This window comes from Carassius auratus, unplaced genomic scaffold (genome assembly GCF_003368295.1).
Source record: "Carassius auratus strain Wakin unplaced genomic scaffold, ASM336829v1 scaf_tig00215844, whole genome shotgun sequence".
NCBI lineage: Eukaryota > Metazoa > Chordata > Actinopteri > Cypriniformes > Cyprinidae > Carassius > Carassius auratus.
In genome coordinates this window covers 277,793-305,101 of record NW_020528270.1, presented here as the reverse complement: position 1 = coordinate 305,101, position 27,309 = coordinate 277,793, and the positions used below count along the sequence as shown (strand labels likewise).

General features: G+C 37.2%; 1 protein-coding gene across 1 annotated transcript; it reads left to right on the top strand.

Moving 5' to 3' along the window:
- The first annotated feature begins 193 nt into the window (after positions 1–193).
- LOC113096012 (zinc finger protein 501-like) lies at positions 194–27,309 on the top strand. The gene is made up of 2 exons (XM_026261388.1): positions 194–586; positions 24,027–27,309. The coding sequence occupies exons 1-2, from the start codon at positions 403–405 to the stop codon at positions 25,319–25,321; spliced, it is 1,479 nt and encodes a 492-aa protein (XP_026117173.1). The 5' UTR covers positions 194–402; the 3' UTR covers positions 25,322–27,309.

The window sequence follows — 27,309 nt, the reverse complement described above, 5'->3', positions numbered from 1 at the left end:
TAGTGTTATTCGCCGTATTTCCTTCTCCCCCTACTGGACGCATGAGGAACAACAGGGGCGTAAAACAGCTTGGGGCCTATATCTACCGGCTCCAGGTCTACAGCCTCCCCATTATAGCCTCTCGTCGCTTCTCTCTCTCCAGTCCAGCGTGTGGCGCTAAAACACATTCGTGTGTTTCTCCAACACCATCAAGCCTCAGAGGAAGAAGATTCACTTCACCGCGCTCTCTGTTGTTTTAATATGGTGCTGGTTTAATACAAACTGTTAGAAATATAATTTCTGTAAACAGGAAAATACAGTTTTTGAATCAGGTCAGTGAATACATGTTATATTCACTCCATCATTAGTCGTGTCTAAGTGTTGAAGCAAAGAGAAATATATCGGGAAGAATATCAGCTAAAGATGGTGTTTATAAAAGAGGAGACTGAGGAGAACACGAGTGAAATAAAAGAAGAGGAACCAGAAACCTGGAAAATAAAAGAAGAGGAAGCAGAAACCTGGAAAATAAAAGAAGAGGAACCAGAAACCTGGAAAATAAAAGAAGAAGAACCAGAAACCTGGAAAATAAAACACGAGGAAGGAGGAGGTAACGTTAGGTCTTTATTCATATTTAATGACTGTTTGTGGTACATAAGTCTTAAGAAGCATTAATCCTCTGGGCCTGAGGGGGTTTGGGGACCTGTATGGGATTATTTTCCAGCCAAATGTATTGCAGTCACAGATCGAAAAATAATGCGCATAAATAAAATATTTAAAAACACGTGTAAAATAATAATGCACAAAACCAAAAAAAAAATTTCAATTTTTTAAAATAACAAACAGCGCAGTCATGGATTACACAAATCTGAAACATGAATTCAACATTTTAGTTTCAGTAGAATATTAGTTTATATTAATATTAATATTAGTTTCAGTAGAAAAAGTTTAAAGGTCCCGTTCTTCGTGATCCCATGTTTCAAACTTTAGTTAGTTTGTAATGTTGTTGTTGTTAGAGTATAAATAATATCTGTAAAATTCTAAAGCTCAAAGTTCAATGCCAAGCGAGATATTTTATTTAACAGCATTCACCTACAACGAGCGACCCATTTGGACTACATCCCTCACGTTCCTGTAGTAATGACGTCACTAGAACCGTTTTTTGACTAACCTCCGCCCACATGAATGCACAAAAAAGGGGGCGTGGTCTTGTTGCGCTCCAACGGAGAAGAGGAAGCGTTTGTGTTTGTCGCCATGTCGTCCAATCACCTTTGTTTGGGCTTCCCAGGGACGCTGTGCTTGGAGATCAATGGTACAATTTATGTTTAACTCGGTTCCCCGAAAATTATAATCCACATGTAAAATGTGCAGCACATTTTGCTGAAGACAGCTTCCTCAATCTCAATCAGTTTAATGCCAGATTCGCACAAAGATTATTCTTAAAAGATGGAGCAGTTCCCTCTTAGTCTGGAGAAGGCGTTGTTTATGGACCACAGTCGGTAAGTGTATTTTATTTAGTTTCTGTAACTTATTACACAAAGGGCAACGCTGTTTAGCTTTGTTAACTAGATGTTAGGGCTGTGCAAAAAAATCTAATGCGATTTTCATGCGCATCTCGTCAGTAAAAACGCTCCTGTGACTATTAATACATCTCCAGCACATGCTCCTCCCCACTAACGCATTTTAGTACAATGCAAATACATTTAAAGAGCTAGAGATATGATGACCAGTTGCCAGTAAGTATTGTTATGGTGCAAAAGGTCAAACTTCAGAGGCATGTCATCAATAACCTTTGATGGAATGTAAATGTGGGTCAGTGACGTTTTAGAATTTCAAAACCGTTAAAAAATAAAAATGAAATGACAAATTAAATCTAGCATTTTTTTGTGTAAATCTATGTGTATATTTTTTGTTTTTATAAATGCCCTTTATAAAAAATAACAATATATGACATTTTAATGTGTTTCTTTGTATACAGTCCTTGAAAATGTCATACGGTTAAACAAAGTGATTTTTTTTTTAATAAATTAATATTGATATTCATGACACGGTTAAATACAACCAAGAATGATATATATATATATATATAATCATACTAGCTCTCCTCCATTATTTTCATTAACCATGTAAACAAAGTATTTATTTTTATTTCTTTTAAAATTCAATGTTTTACCATATGACATATTTTGTTTTACTGTATGACATAGTACAATTTCAATGTTTCGTTGCATTTTTAATGTAATAAATTGATGTTGGCCAATTCAGAATGATTTCAAAGAAACACAAGGCATCTCAAGTGAACATTTTATTAACAGTAGAATATATATTCCCAACACTTGGAAAATTTCTTTTCTCAACTCTCTTTCAGTACAAGGAACACATAGGACGTGCTACAGGTCCTTCTCAAAAAAACTTGCATATTGTGATAAAAGTTCAGTATTTTCCATAATGTAATGATAAAAATTAAACTTTCATATATTTTAGATTCATTGTACACCAACTGAAATATTTCAGGTCTACTGAATACTGATGATTTTGGCATACAGCTCATGAAAACCCCAAATTCCTATCTCAAAACATTAGCATATTTCATCTGACCAATAAAAGAAAAGTGTTTTTAATACAAAAAAAGTCAACTTTCAAATAATTATGTTCAGTTATGCACTCAATACTTGGTCGGGAATCCTTTTGCAGAAATGACTACTTCAATGCGGCGTGGCATGGATGCAATCAGCCTGTGGCACTGCTGAGGTGTTATGGAGGCCCAGGATGCTTCGATAGCGGCCTTAAGCTCATCCAGAGTGTTGGGTCTTGCGTCTCTCAACTTTCTCTTCACAATATCCCACAGATTCTCTATGGGGTTCAGGTCAGGAGAGTTGGTAGGCCAATTGAGCACAGTAATATCATGGTCAGTAAACCATTTACCAGTGGTTTTGGCACTGTGAGCAGGTGCCAGGTCATGCTAAGAAACAAAATCTTCATCTCCATAAAGCTTTTCAGCAGATGGAAGCATGAAGTGCTCCAAAATTTCCTGATAGCTAGCTGCATTGACCCTGCCCTTGATAAAACACAGTGGACCAACACCAGCAGCTGACATGGCACCCCAGACCATCAATGATTGTGGGTACTTGACACTGGACTTCAGGTATTTTGGCATTTCCTTCTCCCCAGTCTTCCTCCAGACTCTGGCACCTTGATTTCCGAATGACATGCAAAATTTGCTTTCATCCGAAAAAAGTACTTTGGACCACTGAGCAACAGTCCAGTGCTGCTTCTCTGTAGCCCATTTCCTGCACACGCCTGCGCACGGTGGCTCTGGATGTTTCTACTCCAGACTCAGTCCACTGCTTCCGCAGGTCCCCCAAGGTCTGGAATCGGTCCTTCTCCACAATCTTCCTCAGGGTCCGGTCACCTCTTCTCGTTGTGCAGCGTTTTTTGCCACACCTTTTCCTTCCAACAGATTTCCCACTGAGGTGCCTTGATACAGCACTCTGGGAACAGCCTATTCGTTCAGAAATTTCTTTCTGTGTCTTACCCTCTCACTTGAGGGTGTCAATGATGGCCTTCTGGACAGCAGTCAGGTCAGCAGTCTTACCCATGATTGCGGTTTAGAGTAATGAACCAGGCTGGGAGTTTTTAAAAGCCTCAGGAATCTTTTGCAGGTGTTTAGAGTTAATTAGTTGATTCAGATAATTAGGTTAATAGCTCGTTTAGAGAACCTTTTCCTGAAATGCTAATTTTTTGAGATAGGAATTTTGGGTTTTCATGAGCTGTATGCCAAAATCATCAGTATTAAAACAATAAAAGACCTGAAATATTTCAGTTGGTGTGCAATGAATCTAAAATATATGAAAGTTTAATTTTTATCATTAGATCATGGAAAATAATGAACTTTCATCACAATATGCTAATTTTTTAAGAAGGACCTGTAAATGACAATATCAGTCAGATTTAAAACAGTGAGATAACTTGTGAAAAATTCAGTTTTTAACATTCAGTTAAAAAAGAACAGTAACATTCATGTCTGCTATCAAAAGGTTATGAACAACCTAATCTCATATAATTTACAGTAATAGCTCATATCAAAAGATTAATCACTTTTTCATGAAAAACGTATAACAGTAACATTGTGAAGACAAACAGTAACAGTAACATCTTGAGGTGAGAAGTGTTGAGATGGCCCAGGATGGTCATGGTGTTTGTCCGCAAAAGAGTCCTCCGACACTGACTACGTTTACATGCAGCCAATAACCCGTTCAAAACCGGGATATTAGCAATAACCCGGTCGCGCACGGCCATGTAAACACCGGCAAAAACCCGGATTTGCTCATATCCCGGTTTTTAAAAACCGGGATATTAAACCTGGGGTACCCCTTTTCTAACCCGAATATTTGGTCTTGTAAACGCGTTTCGGCATATCCCCATCAAAATGTGTGTTCTGCGCATGTTCTATTCGCAAGGAATCTTGGTCCTTTGAGTCTTTGGATACAGGAAGAAGAATCAGAAATGACGCATATTGCGTATTACGTCCAGACGCTAAACGTGCGTCGCCGTTTACATCGGGATATTGGCGACTGATTACACATTCCATGTATACAGGAGTAACTCTCTCTGCTCACGCATGTAAACGGGTTATGCCGAATGTTTCAGAAACCCAAATAGTGACCTTAACCTGACCATAACCCTAATTTTAACAGCATGTAAACGTAGTCACTGGTGTCAGATTCATCAGTGCCTCCACCTGCCTCTTTTTCTCTCTGCATCGTCTCTGGTTGAGCCTCCACTGTTCCGTCCTCTTTGAATCTTGCATTTTGCAGCTACTGTCAACTCTTTGACAGCACGATAATAATCACCGTGTCCAGCTTGCTTCCTCTGCCGTTGCCTGCGTGTACACGTACATTTATTGATATTTATTCATAAATGTACATACAAATAATATATATATATATATATATATATATATATATATATATATATATATATATATATATATATGAAGCCACTTTCCAGAAACATGGTGATGCTGACTTCAACTCAGTTCTATAGATAAGATACTGCCTATACTGACAAAACTGGCACATCCTGACATTACTGACATCGTATACTCTCACAGTTATACCTTTCCCTCCTCTTAGCTAGGTTCTCCTCTCTAGCTGCAGGATCTGCCCTTTGCTTTGCACGGAAACGTGCACCCCTCTCCTTACTAGAAAGAGGCATCTGTAATAATGTGAAAAAATGCTTGAAATAGGCAGAAATATATTATATATGTTAATATTAATTCATAGTAGTTGTACAAACTATATATGTGATAAAACAATTAAGAAATAACGAAATAATTCAGTTAAATGCTCTGTGTCATATGGTATAACAACATGTCATACGGTAAAATCGTTTGTCCGTATGGCATTTTTTGTTTGCCCTTATGACAGTTTCATGCTTTGTCATTTATAACAGGCAGTTGCTTGGCCACCTCCTTCCACCATTGCACTTTACCTTGACTTTTAAACTTTATATTTCACCTGTAAATCAATATTTTTAAAAATTTTAAATGTATTAAACCCTTTTTTGACGTTTGACCCTATGACACCCAAATCTGTGACACATGGTAACGCACTTGGAAAAGGTGAAATTACCTGAAATTTGGGAGCAAAACCTTAAACTTGCCTTCAGCTTGGCTGGTCTTCAGGAGTCCTCTGAGTGATGTCATCACGTCACATGACTTAAGTCATTAATATTCAGTTCCAAAACTTCCAAAGTTTGTTTTACCGTATGAGATAGGGAAAATGTGTCTTTGTGGAACAATTTGTTTTAGATACTAATAACATTTCTTAAAGGTCTATCTTACTTGTACTTTAATATGCTTATCTTAAGACTTGAAAAAAATATGCCAAATGAAAAATGTTATCATTTTTAAATATTTTTAATCATTTTAAATGCAATTGTCTTAAATAACTTTAAGTGAATTCCGTTTGACCGTATGACATTTGACCACATTAATAGTCTAAAACAGTGGTTCCCAACCTTTTTCAACTCGCGGCCCACACAACCAAACACATATGTTTGCGCGGCCCACTTCAAAAAAATTAACTGACCCCGCTTTTGTTGGGTTAATAACTTAGTACTCAGAAGCTAGATTTTAAACTATATTTATTGAATAAACTAGGGCTGTGCGATATGGACGAAAAAAAAAAAAAAACTATCGCGATTTTTTTGATCAATTTTGCAATTGTGCTTTTACAGTCATAAATGCATTCAGGATTAATTTGAAACATATTTTCAAAAGAAAACCAATCAGAGCTTTATCAAAAAGTTGTAACATCTCTAGAACAGACATAAGTCAAAATTATCACTATAGTGAAGATGTAAAAAAAATGTATAGACTTGTGGCAAAAAAAATAAAATAAAAAAAAATCCTGTATACAGGGACTTTTTTTTTCTTTTTTGTCATGCATTGTTCATAGAGCTCATTAATTGTAGCGGTGCCTCAGGTGTTTGCAGTGTGTATACAGTATGTGTATGCGCTCAGCAGTGAGAGCGCATAAATATAACGCGAAAGCACATTAAAATAATGCACGAGTGCGAATCTCTCTGTTCGCAGCAGATTTCCTTTGCTCTGTCACAAAACCGGTCGTGCTTGCTCAGATACACGCTGCTTTGCGAGGAGAGAGTGTGCACACTTAAAACGTGTCTCCTCTCACTTAAACTGCATCCTGTTCACTAACAAATTCACTCTATGCTCATGTGTTAGACATGAATTATTTGAACCGCAGTGAGAACGCTCTGATCCGTCAACATTGGCTCAGAAAAAAGGCGCATCACAGACAGTGTGTGAACCTGGAGTTAGGCATATGCGCACGCTCAAATCGTGATTTTAGGACGTTTTCTTTAATCGCACAGCCCTAGAATGGACTGGAAATGAACAGAAAATAATTGGCGGCCCACCTGCAATACCAGGTTGAAAACCACTGGTCTAAAAGTTACCTATTTTTTAATTTTTCACACAATTATGAACAATGAGGAGGACAAATGATGTGAGATTAAAGCACATATATAATTTTAAACCTATTTTATATAAAAATATAATATTTATTGCTCCTGGAAGTCCAAATCAGTGCGGCACGTCACTGACCCATGTACATCCAAGTTTAGCTGCAGGAATCTGTGAGGACAATGGACAAGAACATTAGTGCAGGCTTAGTAACAATTACACTTTTACATGGTTACATGGTTGTCTATATACAATAAAAATTATAGTGCTGTCAAAATTAATGATTAATCCAAGTGATTAATCATAAACTAAAAATGAAAAATAACTCATCCTGATACCTTTTTGATTGATAGCTTCCTGTATTCCCTACATATGTCTGCTAGTGCTATGTCCAGTGTTTGGGGGGTAATGAGTTACAAAGTTGGTAAAGCCTAGTAATCACAATATTGTCAATCAATCGCAAACAATAATTTATTCAAATGTCTCTCTACCGAACTACCTACAGTAGCTTACTTTGTGGAGGAGGAAGCACTTGGAGGAAGCATTTGGTAAATGAGCCAGTGAGAAATAATAACTTTTAAGTAGTGTCCAGTGCCTTTTCGATACTTTTAAAACCCTACCGGTGCCTGAACCGATACCTTAAAAAAAGAAAGAACCTAAAAAAAAAAAACTATGGATAACTTTAAAGAACATTACAAATATTTAAAATAAATCCATAGCTTTCACCTTGGATGCTCTCATTTCCCAAGTTGTGCTTCCCTTAATCTAAGGCTAATAAATGTATTTCACAATCTGGGTCATTATTTAATACAAAACCACACATAATGTTTCTACTGTAAATCTCTGTCAATCTCTCTGATATTTAGTTAAGATGAGTGCTGTCTGTCACTGTCTTTAATCAGTTCTGTGAATTACTGTATGCTCATTCTTTATAAAGTACAACAATGTCGTTTTTAAAATACAGTACTGTGCAAAAGTCTTAAGGAAAAGAAAAAATAGTATTTTCACCCCAAAAAATGGTTTTAAGCCAGTTATTTATATCTTTTGCTGTAGTGTGTCTGTAGGAAATATTAGTTTGCCATTAATTTGAATAATAATCTAGTGCGATTTTGAATGCACAAGCAGTTTGACAACGGCAAAATGAATGTTTGGAAATGTAAACTGATATTTTCTACTGACACACTACAGCAAAATGAACACCATTCTTTTAATTGAAAATAACGTGCCTAAACTTTTGCACAGTAGCTAGTGTATGTATAAAGTATGTATGATTAAATTACGTATATTCAAATAAGCGTAATTAAAGTACATGTTCGTTTATATGTGTTAAGGGCTAGATTTTCGCTGGAGGAAACGGCTGTGGTGTGATGAGCAGTGACAAGCGAAAACTTTACAGTAGATGAGAAACCGACTGCTTCTTCGTGACCTTTTGTAAACTGTATTTATGTCAAAGAACTGCACAGATATGGATATTCTAACACTCTATCGATAAACACATACCCTGTGTCCTCTGTCTCTGTTTGAGCTCACGCTGCTCCGCCGCGGTCTGGGGTATGAAGAGCGCGCTGAAAGACGGGAGGAGACCGGTCTGACGCCGGTTTCATATGAAATTTAAGGTGACTGACTCTGAGGCGATCGGATACCGGTTCCATACCCAACACTACTTTTAAGAAATATATTTTATGATAAACTAACCCAAAACTGGCTATGTCCTTGCTGGAGTGTGATGTGTGTAATGTGCAGGTGCGATGGATCGCGTACAAACCAATAGGGTGTCGGAATGGTTTATGTTTATACTTCTCATCCAACCACAATCAAATTCACTCCATCCGGATGGCGCGATTTATCTGGATTTTTTCCTTTTTTTTTGCATGATGACAAGCGGGAATGAAAACAAGCCCAAATTAAATAGTAACAAAGCTATTTTTAAAATGTAAGGAGTAGAAAGTACAGATACTTGTGTGAAAATGTAAGAAGTAGAAGTAAAAAGTCGGCTGAAAAATAATTACTCCAGTAAATAGATACCCCAAATTTATATTTAAGTACAGTTAGACACCTCTGGTCGTCTGAGACAAGGTCTTTACAGGGGCCTGGGGTATCTGGGGCTCTAGTTGTCCTGGTCTCTGCTGTCTTTCAGGGATGTAGAGGTCCTTTCTAGGTGCCAATTCACCATCTGGACTGGATACGTACTGGATCCAGCTGACTGCAGTGACCCTCTGATCTGAAAACAGACTGGATCTGGTGGCTACAGTGACCTCGGAATCTTTGTGAAAGTGAAGTGACATTCAGCCAAGTATGGTGACCCATACTCAGAATTTGTGCTCTGCATTTAACCCATCCGAAATGCACACACACAGAGCAGTGAACACACACACACACAGCCATTGGGCAGTGGGCAGCCATTTATGCTGCGGCGCCCGGGGAGCAGTTTGGGGTTCAATGCCTTGCTCAAGGGCACCTAAGTCGTGGTATTGAAGGTGCACTCCCCCCACCCACAATTCCGTCAGGCCCGAGACTAGAACCCACAACCCTTCGATTGGGAGTCCAACCCTCTAACCATTAGGCCACGTCTTCCCCCTTCTTCTAATGATGTATCAAGTACATCGGGTGTTATGGGAAGTGTTCCCGGTTCCGGTTTACCTAACTAATGCAGCCTAAAAATCCTTTAACGGATTTGGATATTAGAAGCACATTAGTGAGTTATGTGTAAGCCAGATTAAAGAGATCGGTATTTAATCTAAATTTAAACTGCAAGAGTGTGTCTGCCTCCCGAACAATGTTAGGTTATTCCAGAGTTTAGGTGCCAAATAAGAAAAGGATCTGCCGCTTGCAGTTGATTTTTATATTCTATTATAATTTAACGAGCTCATTCAACTGAAGTGTTAAACCATTCAGTGCTTTATAAGTAATAAGCAATATTTTAAATAGGGCGGCACGATTAATCACATGCGATTGTCATGCGTGTCTCATTGGTAAAGCCGGTTCTGTGATTAGCGATAAATGTCCATCATCTGCTTTCAAATGGAGCGGCACTTAATAGACATAGCCGTAGTTCACTGACAAGCTACGCAATATCGCGTTCGTAATCGTATGCGAATCATCTGCGATTATGAACGTGATATTGCATAGCTTGTCAGCAAACTACGACTCTCTAGTTTTGTTTTCCTCCAGCAGCGCTCCATTTTCCGGGCTGCTCTCTTTAGCGTGCGAGTATGCTCATTATACCATGGTGTCAGACTTAGGGATGCAAATGATTAATCAATTATCGGTTAATTGTCGATAAGAGATTGAACGATTAGGGCTCGTGCGCAGAACACGTGCGAGCGGCTGTGAGTGACGGTGACGATATATAACAAGAACAAATTAATAAATAGAACAAATTCTTAATTTCATGAAATCTTTCATTTCCCTTCCCATGTGTACCACACACAGTAAGATATGCGATTTAAAAGTGAAAGTTAATAAAAATAAATCTCCCAACTTAGAAGATTTAAGAAAAAAACCAGAACAAAGCCACATTAATGAAGGCTATCTTGAACAGCATCTAGAGACATTTTCCTAACCCTGCGATTAGTTTTTTTTTTGTTGTTGTTGTTTTCTGTCTCAGCTGTTCTATCACCCTCGAGCCTTGCACGCACATATATTCTAGCAATTCAAACTTACATTGCAGTCTGTTCATTATCAAAACAAAATAGTCAACTAAATGTCAGTTTAAATAGACTGTAGTATACCGGTTCACTCTGCTGGTTCAAGGACATTTTTGCTCATATGAAGAGGATCATCTTTTCTATGTGCGAAAGTGTTAGTAGTTTACATTATAAATAATAGTTTAACATTCAAATATATTGCAAATAAGGAAACATCAGGATTTGTGCCGAATGAGACATGAGCAGTAATCTCCAAATAAATCTAGTCAAACCCGCGCTCGCTCGTCGTCTGCATGCACACACAATCACGATTTAATTCACTGTATGTCTGTTTTTTAAAAACAAACAGGCTAGCCGTACTGGAACGCAAAAATTCTAAAAATACTGTAATAATAGTCATAATGTTTTAATGCCATAATGTCAGTTGAAAACATTGCAATTGTGTTTTAAAATACAACAACGAGCATCACAAAACCAATTAAAGAGGCGTATTCAGCGGTCTCCGTGCTGGATAGAAAATAGTCAACCAAGTAAAATGATCTCAAACGTATGGCGCGCTCTCTTCATTTTATGAAATGATCATAATCACATCTATTCATTTTATAATCCTGCTACTAGCATTTTATTCAGACTAAAACCCCATTAATTCAAGTGAGAAAGCGTTTTGTGTGTGCGTGTGTGGCTTTTGCGTCATGGCAGCTGCCTGCAATAGATGCATTTTGCAGCATTATGGTTAATGATTAATCGATTAATTGATCGTTAATTTAAACGACAATCGATTATGGAATTAATCAATATTTTACATCCCTAGTCAGACTGTTTTTCTTAACCTTCCTTAATCGTAAAGGATCAAATGTATTTAAAATGCTGGAAAAGATAGAGTCCATAATTTTTTTTATTGCGTCATCAAGTTGTTTTGAGGTTTTGAATATGATAAGGATACATTCAGATACATCAAGAAGATTACTTACAAAGCAGTCTTTTGTGGTAGAAGTGATGGTTCTACCATACTTGTAACAAGAAGTTGAATTTACAATTTTGGCTATATGAAGTTTGCACAAAACTAAATAATGATCTGAGATATCATCACTTGGCTGCATAATTTCAACACTATCAACGTCAATTCCATGTGACAGTATTAAATCTAGACAGTGGTGGTAAGTAACGAAGTAAAAATACTTTGCTACATTACTTAAGTATTTTTTTCGGGGATCTGTACTTTACTTGAGTATGTTTTATTTGCATCTACTTTCACTTTTACTCCACTACTTTATTAAAGACAAAGTTTACTTTTTACTCCAATACATTTCCCCATGCCCGCTTCAAGAATTTATTACACTGATTTTACAAACCTATGAAAAATTTGGTTTTCTTTTGAAAAAAAGAATGCGCGACATCGCAAGTTCTTTGCCAACATACGCTCACGCAGCAGTTAGTTTGAGGTGGAAGATGATCGCTAAAACAGGTGATAGTGCAGCTCTTGCTGCCCGCAATGATCCCGAGATTCCCGACAGGGATCACACATGGTCATATCTCAAGGATATGTTTGGATTCATTGAAGTCAAGGCAGATTCTTATCGGCTGAGATGTCTTCTTTGCCTGCCACGGGTGAATGGAATTTCAGTAGGGCTGTGTCGAATGCGATTTTCATGCTCATCTCATCAGTAACGCTCCTGTAATTAGTAGTAGATATTTCCAGCATGTGTATTCAAATCAGGGTTGCCAGGTTTTCACAACAAATCCTGACCAGTTGCTTCTCAAAACTAGTCCCAAACTAGCCAAAAACGCGTTTCCAAAAATTGCTTCCCAGGGATAAAATATACATTTATTGGAAGGGTTGCCTTGGTAAAAGTCACATTTTAGGCACTAAATATCAAGTTATTGGGATGGGGTTTCTTCGACCGGCGAACAACCACGGATGTGGCAACACTGGTTCAGGTGGAGCGGCAGTTACTACACAGAGCCATAGTCGACCGACAACTAACACAAAATCGCTTTCAAAATCGAGAAAAAAAATCGATTTTGTGTAGATTGTCAGTGAATTACGGCTCTGTGTAGTATATGCCAACCAGTGTTGCCAAGTATGTGGTTGTTTTTCATGTCCGCAGGTCGAAGCAACAATACCAATAACGTGATATTTATTGAATTTTCATTTTTGGGAGAACTAACTCTTTAAAGAGGTGGTTCTTCCTCATTGATATTCTGAAACGGTCTTACCTTGTATCTTGCACATCTTCTGTTTGATGCAGCTATGATTTTATGGAACATGTCTATTTGAGAGTTCATCCCCTATACTGCGAAAAGGTTATTCATTGTCTCTTTTGATTGTAAATCTAACAAATTCTAAAGTATCTAATCTCATCATTTGTTCAATTAAAACAATTCATATCACTCCCAAAACAACTGATCTGCTTAATTATTGATATTTACAGTTAATTTGAATATTTACTTTTTACTTCCAGTACTTAAGTATGTTTTAAATCGGTTACTTTTGTACTTTCACTCAAGTGATGTTTAAATGGAGGACTTTCTACTTTTACTGGAGTCATTTTTTATTTAGATACATCTACTTTTACTTGAGTATAACTTTTGAGTATTTTTACCACCCCTGAATCTAGAGTATGATTTGGACAATGAGTAGGTCCTGAAACGTGTTGTCTAACCCCAACAGAGTACAGAATGTCTATAAATGCTGATCCCAATGCATCTTTTTATATTATCAACATGGATATTAAAATCACCAACTATTTAAACTTTATCTGCAGCCAGAACTAACTCGGATGTAAAATCAGCAAACTCTTTAATAAAGTCTGTATGTTTCCTTGGTGGCCTGTATACAGTAGCCAGATTTATCATTAACATTATTACAAGTTATACTTGAAGCCTGCCCTCTGAGAAATCCTGAAAACATTATAAATTGAAGCAACACCTCCCTCTTTGCATTTTGGACGTGGCTCATGATTATAGCAGTAATCTTGGGGGGTGGACTCATTTAAAATAATGTAATCATTATATCATACCATTATACTATTGTATATATATTATAACATTGACTTCTGAACACAATGCAAGATATTTTGTTTTCTTTTGTATTCTTTCCGTACAAAAAGGTATACTCGTAGCTTCATAATATTACAGTTGAACCACTGATGGCAGGTAAACTATATTGAAAATGTCTTTCAAACTTTTCTGGACCTTGATAGTGAAAATTGTATAACAGTCAAAGGGACAGTCAATGGTTTTCATCCAAAATATCTTAAAATGTGTTCCGAAGCCGAACAAAGCTTTTGTGGTAAAGTAACCCTTTAAGATGCATGCCTAAATCGTCAAATACATGCAAAAATGTCAAAATGGTGTTTATGTACACCTTCATCAGATATGTTTTAAATAAAAGTAAACAGTTAAGAATAAAAATGTTAACAGTAATTTTAAAGGAAGTAATAAGTAATATTATTTTTACTGTTTCTGTGCTTAATATTAATCAAACAGTAGACAGACAAAATCACTCACTTTTCTTGACTGAAAAAACAAAGCATGTTTAATTCCACCCCCCCCCCCCCCCCCAACTGTGATTATGACTTTTGCTATAATCAAGCAGCCCTAAAAAAACATGGGCTCATTCTCTGGACACACTTCTGGAACACTAAAACAGTGGGCTCCCCAGTAACGGCTGTAGGCAAAGCACACTACTTTATGAGATAAAGTGAAAATGACATCAAACCTTTTCTGAAAACATTTCCCTTCAAAGATACTTTCATATAAATCACCCACACCATGTTGAGATTTTAAAACATGTTGTGCTCAGGCTTATTGTCAAAAGCCTTTAGTGGTAAATCAGTGTATAAGAAACACTGATAATGTATATCGTAATATCGTAAAAACAGATTTCTGTTAATCTGGTTTAAAGGTCCATTTAGTCCAGTACTAGGCTTGATTTCTGATTGGGAAACCCCCTCTGTCTCATTCCTCTCAGCACGCCTTCTTCCAAAAACTAACTGTATCTGAGATTAACCTTTTTTTGAGGTGATGTGGGCTTTTACATAATAATAATAATTTGAATAATCATGTCAGTTATAATGTCATAATACTTACATATTTGTGGTTATACATTTAAGTATGATTATTTATAACACTCAATGAACACCATAATATATCTACTTCATTTATAGTATCATATCTGTATCATATCTTGACATTAAGGTCGGTACAGTATGTTACTAAAGCTTGTTAGTGGTTAGATGTTGAGTGTTTCTGTGGAGCTAATGTTAGTTGAAGTGAGCTTAATACCCCAACTGAAAAAAGCAATGTTTTATATAGAGATATTCCGATACTCTTTTTCTCTTCCCGATACCGATTCCGATACCTGGGCTCAGGGTATCGGCCGATACCGAGTACTGATCCAATACCTGGGTGTGTATCTGTAAGTACAGCTGTATATACTACTAGCCCTGTGTAAATTGCTAGAATTATTTTATGGTGTGCTTCAGACTGATCCCTTAATAAAACATGAGTAAATACATGGTGAACTACTGTATTTATTACAGTATTTTTATTATCTGACATGAATTTGGCAGTAATATTATTTATTTTCTTAAGCGAAAAAGAACTTCAAATACAGCCAAAAATCTGACACCGCAAACTAAAAAAGGTATTTTAGTTTTACAATATAACTGTATTAAAAACTGCAACAAATAAGTCTAGGAATATAAAAATGATATATTAATCAGACAATCTCTTTTCAACAAAACAAGTTAAAAAAAAAGAACAGTCTAGGCATAATTATTATTAATAGAGACGTATTATTATTACTACATAGAGACATAGCTAAATCTACTGTAGGCTACAACAGTAGCTTAATATATTGTCAATTTACTCATGTTAAACCAAACATTTATTTTAATGGGCTGCCATGAAGATCTTTGAGTGTCTGTGTTTATGATATGACAGTTTTCTCAAATGAAACGGTAAATTCTCACAAAGTGACGGTTTATGCGTTCGTGTCCTCATATAGTGACACACGACAGAGACTACAAAACAGCGAGCTCCCGTGCATCTGAGCCCGTCACCCACGGAGATGCAGAATTTGCAGGAGTAATATTTAAATAGTATTTTGCAGTTTAATATTCACAGACACTAGTATATATTCGACTACTGTCAGGAGCCCTATGTTGGACTAACACGGAAGTGACTGAACGCAGCTGCGGGTACCGAATATACTCGGGAGTCGGTAACTACCAGTACTACAGAGACATACTGCTAACCACTGATCTATAATATAGAAGCGGCTTCACTGTCTGTTGGCAGTTTAGAACGCGATGAGCGATCCAGTCATATATAGATCAATGCTGCTAAGTGCTGTCTTCATTTCTTCTACGCTGCTCTAAACGGGTTGCTTGTGGCAACACAACACAACTTCCTGTGTTTGCAATGCATTCTGAGCAGCGAAGAAAAACCGTGCAGCGGTTAGGCAAAGCTAGCGGTCATAACTAGGTCTTGTTTAAGAAAATGGTATTGGATCGGTATATGGGTTCATGTACTTGCCGATGCCAGAATTTGTTGTGGTATCGGAGATATTTCCGATACTAGTATTGGAATCGGAACAACTCTAGTTTTATATGGTTACATTTTATTTTAATGGTCCCCTTAATGTTAACTATAAGCAATTTTGCAACTACATGCCAACTAACTCTATCATTAGAGTATCGGTGTCCTCAAGAATGGTTGAATCAAGTATTATAGAATAAGCTAACATACTTGCAAAGACACTTATAGTCAGTTTATCTGTTGGTTGACCATCAAAAAAAGGGTTAGCATATATTTAGCAGACATACTAATACTTGACTGAACGCTAGTTGATATGTAATTGCAGAGTTGTCCACAGCTGTCTAAAGGGTACCATCAAAATAGTCAAACTGATATTACAATAAAAATAACAAATGTGTCATATCACACTGTTGTGGCAAAATTAAGGCCCAGTCCCAATTCTACCCCTTAGCCCTTCCCCTTTCCCCTACCCCTTTGTTTCGCGCGTTCACGTGAAGGGGTAGGGGTGTCTCGATTCTCTTTTGGTTGGAGGGGAAGGGGTAAGGGGAAGGGCCAGATAGCCCTTCAAACGAAGATATTTCGGGACCACACTTCAAACGAAGGGGTATGAATTATCTCTGCAACATGGCTGCTACGGCAAACAAAAAGACACATAAATGTAAGCTTTATGGCATAAAGATTTTAAGGAAAAGTAGTCATTGGTTTTATGTTACATTCAATTGAGAGTTCATATTAACGGTTTATGTTACTCAAAGAAATGTTTGCAAAAAATCGCTAATATTTGCTAACGTCATATCATTACAGACTGCACGATAGTGCCACAGCATATGTCTGATCAGGGCGATAACTGCCGTAGACTAATCCCCCCAGTAATTAGAAATTAATAATTTTTTAAATATTACCTATTCGAGAGAGAGAGAGAGAGAGATGAAAGTTGGGTGTATTCGCGTCTGTGCGTTTATCTTTTTAGAGTGAGTTTTCTTAAAAACAGCGATTGTATCCTCTCGTCCCTAGAAAATATAATGTAGCGATTCAATATTTAAACTGTTTTAAAAAAAGTCTTGGGGGAGCATTGACAAGTTTATTTTCTCCTGGATGTGTGAGCTGCGCGATTTCCGATACGTGTGTCAGTAAGCAGCTCATTAATACAGACCGATAATTAAAGGCTCTAATGCACACCAGTATATGTGTGTATTGTAAGAGCTAGACGACGAATGATGGCATGTGATGTCATGCTAGTGGTGTCCTAATCCTTAGGGGGGAATATTTTCTCCCCTACCCCTTGACACTCTGTTTCAAGGGACAAGGGGAAGGGGAAGGGTAAGGGGTATAAAATGGAATTGGGATTGGGCCTAAATCAACACTCATCAGCATAAGAGACAGACTCACTCTCGGGTATAATTAAAAATAAAGCTTTTATTCTTTGCCAAGAAGGTCAGACAGTCATACAGCAACGCTGAGTTTCCTGCAGAGTGAAACCTACCCAGGAAGAGGGCAGTCCTCTACCTTATATCCCTTTGCTGCTTCAAAGTCTTAACAGCTGTAAATTTCCATGGATAACATAAAACACACTCTCTGTGGTTTGTTTCTCACAGATTTAGGACTTATGCCGCGTTTCCAACGAAATTACCCGGAACATTTTTACCAGGAACTTTTTTTCCCAAGAACTTTTTCCCCATCAGACCTGTTGCTTTCTGTGTTTCCACCGCAGTGTAAAGTACCGGGAAGATTAGGTAAATAGACTGGTGTCGTAGGTCTGAGCGCAATACAAAGTACGCTGATTTAGGACTTGCATCCTTGGTAGTTCGGACTTTGTGCATTCGACTCGGGAGTATGATGTCCAGAGGTGGGTAGTAACGAGTTACATTTACTTCGTTACATTTACTTGAGTAATTTTTTGGGGTAACTAATACTTTTCGGAGTATATTTAAAGATGGGTACTTTATACTCTTACTTGAGTAAATTTTTTGGGAAAAATCTGTACTTTTACTTCGTTACTGTGGGCGACGCTCCTCTCGTTACTTTATCTTAATGCAATAAATGTTATAAATGCTTCAGTTTATACCAAACGCGCCGTCTACTTTTCTCTGAGCAATGAGCGATGCCCATTCGTGAATGATTCATTCTTTTCAGTCAATTCTGTTCAAAGGCTTGATCAAACCAGTTGGCAAACAAGTGAATTGGTTCATGAATCAGTTTGAATGAGTCGTTCAGTTCCCTGCCGCACGCGCTGAAGCGGTTCACTCAGAGTTACGTTTAACATCAGCAGCTTTGAAAACGTGGCTATGGAACTGCACTGAATTGAAAGCAAATCTACAAAGGCTATTATTTGCTTGCGATGGAGATCCTTATTAGATGAACGCGTGTGCTGTCTACTGTTTAACAGGTAATAATTTGGGCTACATTCGATTACAGTACACCATACCACTGACATTAGTTTGTTGTATGTCTGTGGCTTATAACAGAGGGGAGTCAAGTTGAATGCAGCTTCCAAAAGACAAAAAAGACGATTAAGATTAGATAAGATTATTAATTTTAATGCAATCACACCAGTGCGAGTACGTTCAGCAAGTCATATCATCAGCTGCTAAATTCAGATCTGTGGTCGCTTGCTGGCGCTGAGCCAGAGACAGACGCGTTTTTACAGCGCTGCACATTAACCAATCACAGGCGGTTCTGTTAAGCCCCTTTCACACTGCACGTCGGACCCGCAATATTCCCGTAACATTGCCTGGTCGCCTTCTGTGTGAAAGCAACCACGTCCCGGAATTGATTACCGAATCGAACCCGGGTCGGGGACATAGTAACATTGCGGTAATCGATCCGGAACGAGCGCTGTGTGAACAAAAGCCAGATCTAATTCGGTATCGAAGTGATGACGCGCGTTATCGCGCGACTTTTTTACCGGCTGTTTTGAAGGAAGATCAACATACGCGACGAAAACATATGTGCAAACTGTAATGAAGCAGAGATCAGTTAGTTCCTCACTTTCCGCGCTGACGCAGAGATCGTTTGCTTGCTTCAGTTAAAGTATAACGTGCCAAGCTTTGTCGACTCTTACGTTACACGTCACGCGCTGATGTCACGTGTCGTTACGGGATCTTCAAGGGTTGTGTGTGAAAGCACGTACATATACCGGGTCATCACTGGCAGTGTGAAAGTGCCAAATCTAGCGACCAGGGAACAATTACAGGAACACTTTACCCCTGTATTTGCCGGAATGGCAGTGTGAAAGGGGCTTTAAGCTTTTGAATGCAATGGCCAATCAGAGGTGTTCCGATGAGTCATCGCTAAAATGCCGGCGCTTCCTTCACTCGCTCACTGACTGAATACCTCTTTCTGGCGAATTCTCTCGTCAGAAACAACAAAGTGCAGATGTGTGTACAAATCTATTATTAAGATAATGATTTTGCAGTGATAACAGTTTCAGTGATTTTAATGGGAGTTTCTGAGAGTGATTGAAATCTAGACTGTCAGTGAAAATGATCTTTAATAATGTAAATGTTATTTTCTCTCTTTCTGAACAATGACAGATTAGTAGCAATATTTATATCACATTAACTTTTTATGTTAAATTCACATTTAATATAAAGTCAGCCGTATTAAAAATATGTTATGGCATGACACCTATATCTGTTACTTAAGTAAACAGACAGGGTTTTATAATAAATTACATACATTGGAGTAAAGGCTGATGAAATATATACATTTATACACAGACACATACATTTTATCTATATATCTAAATAAAAATAGGCTCAATATATATGACCCAAAGTAACTAGTAACTAACTACTTGAGTAGATTTTTTATCCGGTACTCTTTTACTCTTACTCAAGTAACTGTTCAAGACTAGTATTTTTACTTTTACTTGAGTAAATATTTCTAGAAGTACTTTTACTTTGACTTGAGTACAGTTTTTGGGTACTCTACCCACCTCTGATGATGTCTGCGACGACGCAAATCCGGTAATTCTGCAAACCGCAGCGTACTTGATAACTTCAGTCAGCTCGCTTTGACTACTGCAATTTTCCTCTCTGTATACTTACAATAAAATGAAAAAGGATATCAAATACCACTGCCTCCTTTTGTTTTCATTTAAACATAATAACAGCTGCAGAAATGTACTTAGTTCAGGGATATGTGTATATATACAGCCATTACAATGAAACAAAATATCATAAATTTGCCTTTTTTATTTTCATTTTAACATATAGATAAATTGAATTCAGACCAAAGATAACCTGTTAGATTTACCCAAAATGAATTATATTTTATGTTTAACCACTAAAGAGACATCAGAGCCAGCGGTACACATCAGCAGGTCTAGCCGAGGTGAGGCTGCTCTCGGCGGATACATGAGGACTGAGCTCCAGCTGATCGCGTGGAGCTGACCGTCTCCGAGATCGGTGAAACACATTTTTAAATAGGCGCTGTCTTTATAAATAAAGCACAGATTTGAGTTTTAATCAACTACTTTCTCACCTGAAATACTTTTAAAATTACACTTCATGACACAATAACAGTAATATTTTGAAAATGTTGATCCGAATAAATGGTGGTTGAACTCAACCAATGCTGCGTGAACTCAACCAATCAGGATGTTTAGCGCCCAAGTCCCGCCCCCGAAAGTTACGGAACTTTGAAAAAGTACCACCTCGCCAGCAGGGACTTTCTGAGGGGCGTTTTTTTAAAATCTGATCTTATGGCTGTTTGAGAGGAAAAAAATGTAATTACGACTTATAAATGGTCTTTGACTGCTTTAAGTAAAGTAGCATCAGAAAAATGGCAAGATATGGGACTTATTAGTATTGGGCGATATGGTCATTTGTCAAATCGTCATATCGTCAGCCAAAGATACACGATATTATTGTGCTTGTGTGGAGCAAGAGAGAGACTCTATGTTCTTGTCATAGCATAACTATTTGGTGTTTAAAACCACACAGGTGCGCGAGAGAGAGCCTATGTAATCACATAATTAAAAAAATATATACTTTCAAGCAAACTAATAAACTAACGTTAAATATAAAAATACTGTTTAAAACAGCTAGTTCATATATAGTTGGACGCAACTGTCATATCACGTGTCCTGTGACAAATCTGCCGCATCTGCACACGGACGTTATCAGTCTAAATGTTCTGCAAAATCAGACAACGGTGAAAAACAATAGTAGATTTCATCAGGTCCAACAGTTTAACACTAATATTGGACATAAACGAACACGTTATAAATTATTTGAAACCGGTAAGTTGATATATTTGGAATAAAGTTGAACTGAACTGCATCAGTCATACAGCGCTCCGGACTGCTCCCCTCATGACGTGTCCGACGCACCGCCACAGAAACAAGAATGAGATGCATTCTAACATAACTGTGGTATTAAACTAAGTTAGTTAGGGCTCGTTTAAAATATTGCACACATACAGGTCATTCAGATTACTTGTTAAAGTGCAATGAAATACCTTCTATCTGCAGATGATGTACATCTGTTTGAGGATGGAGACTTTGTAATGGCCAAAACCCTGAGTTTTGTGCATGAAAATAATAACCAGGTGGCAGAGCGCAAACTTATTCATAGTTGTTCTCACATAGTCCTTCTCCGTCATCACCACATAGTGTGCGTTATAAGTTAAGTGATCAGTCTCGGTGTACACGCGTGCTGTGTGTGTTTGTGTGTGTGAAATGCGGTGCTGAAGTGAAATAGCTTTTAGTGAAATTTATAATAGGCCGCCAAATAAAAATAACAATAGTTATTATTATTATAATTTAATACATTAATAGGAGAATGAGCCTAATATCATCTTGACTTTCGACAGAGAAATCTGCTTACGTCTATCTCTGACTATCGTCGATACACGATACTATCTATCGGCACAACCCTAGGACTTATACATTATAACTATGAGAAATACAGGAAATACAGCTGGTCATATAATTAGAATATAATCAGAAAGTTGATTTCAATAATTCTTTTCAAAAAGTGAAACTTGTATATTATATCAATTCATTACACACAGACTGATATATTTCAAATGTTTATTTCTTTTATTTTTGATTATTATAACTGACAACTGACAACAAAGGAAAATCCCAAATTCAGTATCTCAGAAAATTTGAATATTGTGAAAAGGTTCAATATTGAAGATGGTGCCACACTCTAATCAGCTAATTAACTCATAACATGTGCAAAGTCTTTTAAATGGTCTCTCAGTCTAGTTCTTTATGCTACACAATCATGGGAAAGACTGCTGACTTGACAGTTGTCCAAAAGACAACCATTGACACCTTTTCTGATGAAAGTAAATTTTGCATTTCCTTTGGAAATCAGGGTCCCATAGTCTGGAGGAAGAGAGGAGAGGCACACAATCCAGGTTGCTTGAGGTCCAGTGTAGAGTTTCCACAGTCAGTCATGGTTTGGGGTGCCATGTCATCTGCTGGTGTTTGTCCACTGTGTTTTCTGAGATCCAAGGTCAACACAGCCATATACCAGGAAAATTAAGAGCACTTCATGCTTCCTTCTGCTTACCAACTGTATGGAGATTTCATTTTCCAACAGGACTTGCCACCTGCACACAGTGCCAAAGCTACCAGTACCTGGTTTAAGGACCATGGTATCCCTGTTCTTAATTGACCAGCAAACTCGCCTGACCTTAACCCCATAGAACCCCATATTGTATCTATGGGATATTGTGAAGAGGAAGATGCAATATGCCAGACCCAAGAATGCAGAAGAGCTGAAGGCCACTATCAGAGCAACCTGGGCTCTCATAACACCTGAGCAGTGCCACAGACTGATCGACTCCATGCCACGCTGCATTGCTGCAGTAATTCAGGCAAAAGGAGCCCCAACTAAGTATTGAGTGCTGTACATGCTCATACTTTTCATTTTCATACTTTTCAGATTTCTAAAAATCCTTTTTTTGTATTGTTTTTCAGTAATATTCAAATTTTCTGAGATAAATAAGGATTTTCCTTAGTTGTCAGTTTCACTTTTTGAATGGAATTAGTGAAATAAATCAGCTTTTTGATGATATTCTAATTATGACCAGTACCCTTTATAATCCATTGTAAAAGTGGATGCAATGTGTTCATTGTGTTATAAATCTTCATAATCTTAAAAGCTATAGCGACAAATAAGTAAATATTATAATATGTTGTATCATCTCATGAAAATTCCATGTTTTTTTTTTTAATAATGCTATATGCATTTATTATAATGGCTTAAGAAACTCTTATAATGGATTATAAATACGGGCTTCATAGAAAGTGTTACCGTTACATTCATATAGTGCTTTTCTCGGTACTCAAAGCACTTTACATGAAAGGGGGAATCTCCTCGTCCACCACCAGTGTTCAGCGTCCACCTGGATGATGTGACGGCAGCCATATTGCGGTAAAACGCCCAAATACACACCAACTTATCGGTGGAGAGGAGAAAGAGTGTAGCCAATCAATGTATGGGGATGATTAGGAGGCCATGATGGTCAGAGGCCAATGGGGAAATTTGGGATTTTTAAAAATAACAGAGTCAGGACTTTGGTTTAATGTCTCATCTGACCCCAGAAGATTAATTCTATTGACAGTTATAAAGTTTCAAGTAATTTAAGATCGTTTGTTGTAATAGAAACAATCTTTAGAATAAAAGCAAATGGGGGACAACTTTTTTTTCAACAAAGTGTATGTAAGATAATGTTGTAGTTGATGAAATGTATTGAATAGTTCTCCTTGTAGAAACATGTGGTTTGTGTATGTAATGTTTTAAAACTTATATTTTTACATTTGCAGGAAGGTTTAGTTCATAAAATTGTATCAGAAAGAACCAACTTTTTTCAAGTTACTGACAAGTGAACTGTTTTTGCTTTTATTTCAGAGTTTATTGAAGAAAGTGAGGAGAACAAAAAATGGAATGAAATTGAGGAGAAAAATCATGTCAAAACTGGAGAAAAACCTTTGAGAGCTAAGAAAACTTTCACATGCACTCAGTGTGGAAAGAGTTTCACATACAAATGTCATCTTGATTTTCACATGAGAATCCACACTGGAGAGAAACTGTTCACTTGTAAACAATGTGGGAAGAGTTTTACACAAAAAAGAAGCCTTATGGCACATATGAGGATCCACACTGGAGAAAAACCTTACAAGTGTTCACACTGTGACAAGAGATTCAGTGATTCAGGAGACCTGAAAAAACATGAGAGGATCCACACTGGACCAAAACCTTATGAGTGTTCACATTGTGACAAGAGATTCAGACACCCATCGTTTCTGAAAACACATGAGAAGATCCACACTGGAGAGAAACCTTATAAGTGTTCACATTGTGACAAGAGATTCAAACAGTCATCACATCTAAAAACACATGAGAGGATCCACACTGGAGAGAAACCTATTAAGTGTTCACATTGTGACAAGAGATTCAGTAGGTCAGCAAACCTAAAAACACATGAGAGGATCCATACTGGAGAGAAACCTTACAAGTGTTCACATTGTGACAAGAGATTTAATCAATCAACACATCTAAAAAGACACGAGTGGATCCACACTGGAGAGAAACCTTACACATGTAATCAGTGTGAGAAGTGTTTCACACGCTCATCACAACTTAAGGATCACATGAACATCCACGCTAGAGAGAAACTGAGCTCATGTGATCAATGTAATAAAACATTTTTGAGCGCTTCAGACCTGAAGAAACACCTGACAGTTCATACAAAGGAGAAGCCATATTCATGTTATTTGGGTGGAAAGAGTTTTTCTAATTTTTCAGTTTTGAAAATACATCAGAAAACACATACTGGTGTAAAAAAGCACAAGTGCTCAGAGTGTGAAATCACTTTTACTTCAGCGGGTGGTTTAAAACAGCATGAGAGGATCCACACTGGAGAAAAACCTTATGAGTGTTCACACTGTGACAAGAGATTCACTCAGTTGTCAAACCTGAAAACACATGAGAGGATCCACACTGGAGAAAAACCTTATGTGTGTTCACATTGTGACAATAGTTTCAGTCAGTCGTCAAACCTGAAAACACATGAGAGGATCCACACTGGAGAGAAACCGTATCACTGCACTGAATGTGGGAAGCGCTTCAGTCATTCATCTGCTCTACACATACATACAAAAAACTATCACAGTAAGGCCCCGTACAAACAAAGATGCCTTTAGCTGTATATGTACAAATTTTGTATCCTATTGGTGTGTCCTCTAGACGGATCCAGTGTTTTGGCAGCATGAAACTACAAATTTTTTCTTAACGGGTCCCAGAGTGGATCGATCTGATGTGTTTACAATGTGTTTACAATCTGCTTTTAAAGAAATATTGTAGTATCATGCTACAGTGTACATTTTGTCAGCTGCAGTTCTGGAGTCTCAGTCTGAACTGTACAACATCACATGCATTCACATCAGTGTTACATCGGCTTTAGAGTTACTCTCACGGGTCACTGCACTTATTCACAGACACAAAAGTACATTATTTGCATGTGCTTTAAAGCCTTGCTGGTTAAATGTTTCATTCATGCGCTGGTCTGATGTATGCCTTTTCTGAGCGTCACATACACCCGAAGCGTGCGCACCAAAAAGCCTGTCAAACAGCGCCTGATCTCTGAACTAAGTTATCTTTTGTGCTTATACTGTCAAAACACAGAAGGTTCACAAGTAGACTAATAATAAAATGAAAGTAAGCAGTGGAGATGGAACTTTTTTTTGTGCAAGAAGTTTTCTGGGGAAAAAAAACCATATTCCTTCTGGTTCGCTAATGTGTTATTTCACCAACAATTCGTGGCCTATGCCTTGATGGAATGGTATGGTAGTTTGTGCATTTCCATGTTATGTTTTGTTACTTGTAAGATACTTTGTGTTGTACGTTGCCATGACATTCAAATGCACACAAAACTTCTATGATGGTACCTCAACCTTTCACAGACACACAGTGAAATTAATGTTGAATTGATTTGCTTGTTAAGGTATTGTAAACTCATGAGGTAAGAAAAACTTAAAAGCATACTCATATATCTTAAATCTTATGGTTACATTATCCTAAGTATTTAAACCATCAGAGAAGCGTTCTGTATGAAAGCTATACAAAACACAGTTTGTCATTGAAATCAAATCATTGTTTGAATTGTGAATGTAGCCTCTCAAGAAAAGCTTTAAGACCTTGCAGAAATACTCTGCCGCCTGAACGCTCCCACTTCACTTGTTCTAACGGCAATCCACGGAAGAGAATTTGGTCCTTGCAATAAAAAAATTAAAAAAACCTCTTGAGATTAAAGTCATTACATTTTGAGAGAAATGTCGAAACTAAATATTGAGAATAAACTTGTTAAATTACAAGACAAAAGTGAAATAAAATAAAATGAAATAAAACTATTTTTTAAGGGTAATAAAATGAAGTGCAAAGAGAAAAATCACTCTCTATTCTTGACTTAAAAAGAATTACAGTTTTAAATATTACAGTTGCTTTAGGAATCAGTCTATATAGTGTTTTATTTTTAGATTTGTTCATAGCAGGAACATTCAAGAAATGCAAAGTAAACCTTTTGTACCTGAAAATAAGCCATTGTTTGTTTTATTCGTTGTTGTAATGTATTGCTATATTTAAATTTACTTTGTTCATCTTATTTCTGATTTAAAAAAACACACACACAAAGTAAAGATTAACAGTTTATTGAACAGAAGGGTGCACACTTATGTTTCTTTGTTTGTACCTCATCTGAGTCCTAGAGTCTCTGGCCATGGAGTGAACGGTCACATTCCTTGTGTCACCAACATTTAAGTAAATGTTAAAATGCACATTTTGTTGTGAATCTTTTTGTTATTTGGGATTTCTGTTAAAGTGTTATCTGATTGTTTTCTTTTTCATTTTGTTTGGTAGAAGCTACATGGGTATATTTAGAGGTTGTTGGTACTACCCAGTCAGTCGGTTTATCATCTGAGCTGATTTCAGTTCTTACATTGTATTGTTACTCTGCTAGCAGGGCAGATTTATTCTTTTTGTAGGCCTGTTTTAGTTCAGTTATTTTTCCTTTGTTTTAGTTGAGTTTGCAGGAATTATGTTGAACTGGACTTTTGATATATCTGCTTTTGTGGATTTAATTAACATTTTTGTTATTGTTTTGGTGGAAGAATAAATCAACAATTTTTTCCCACAA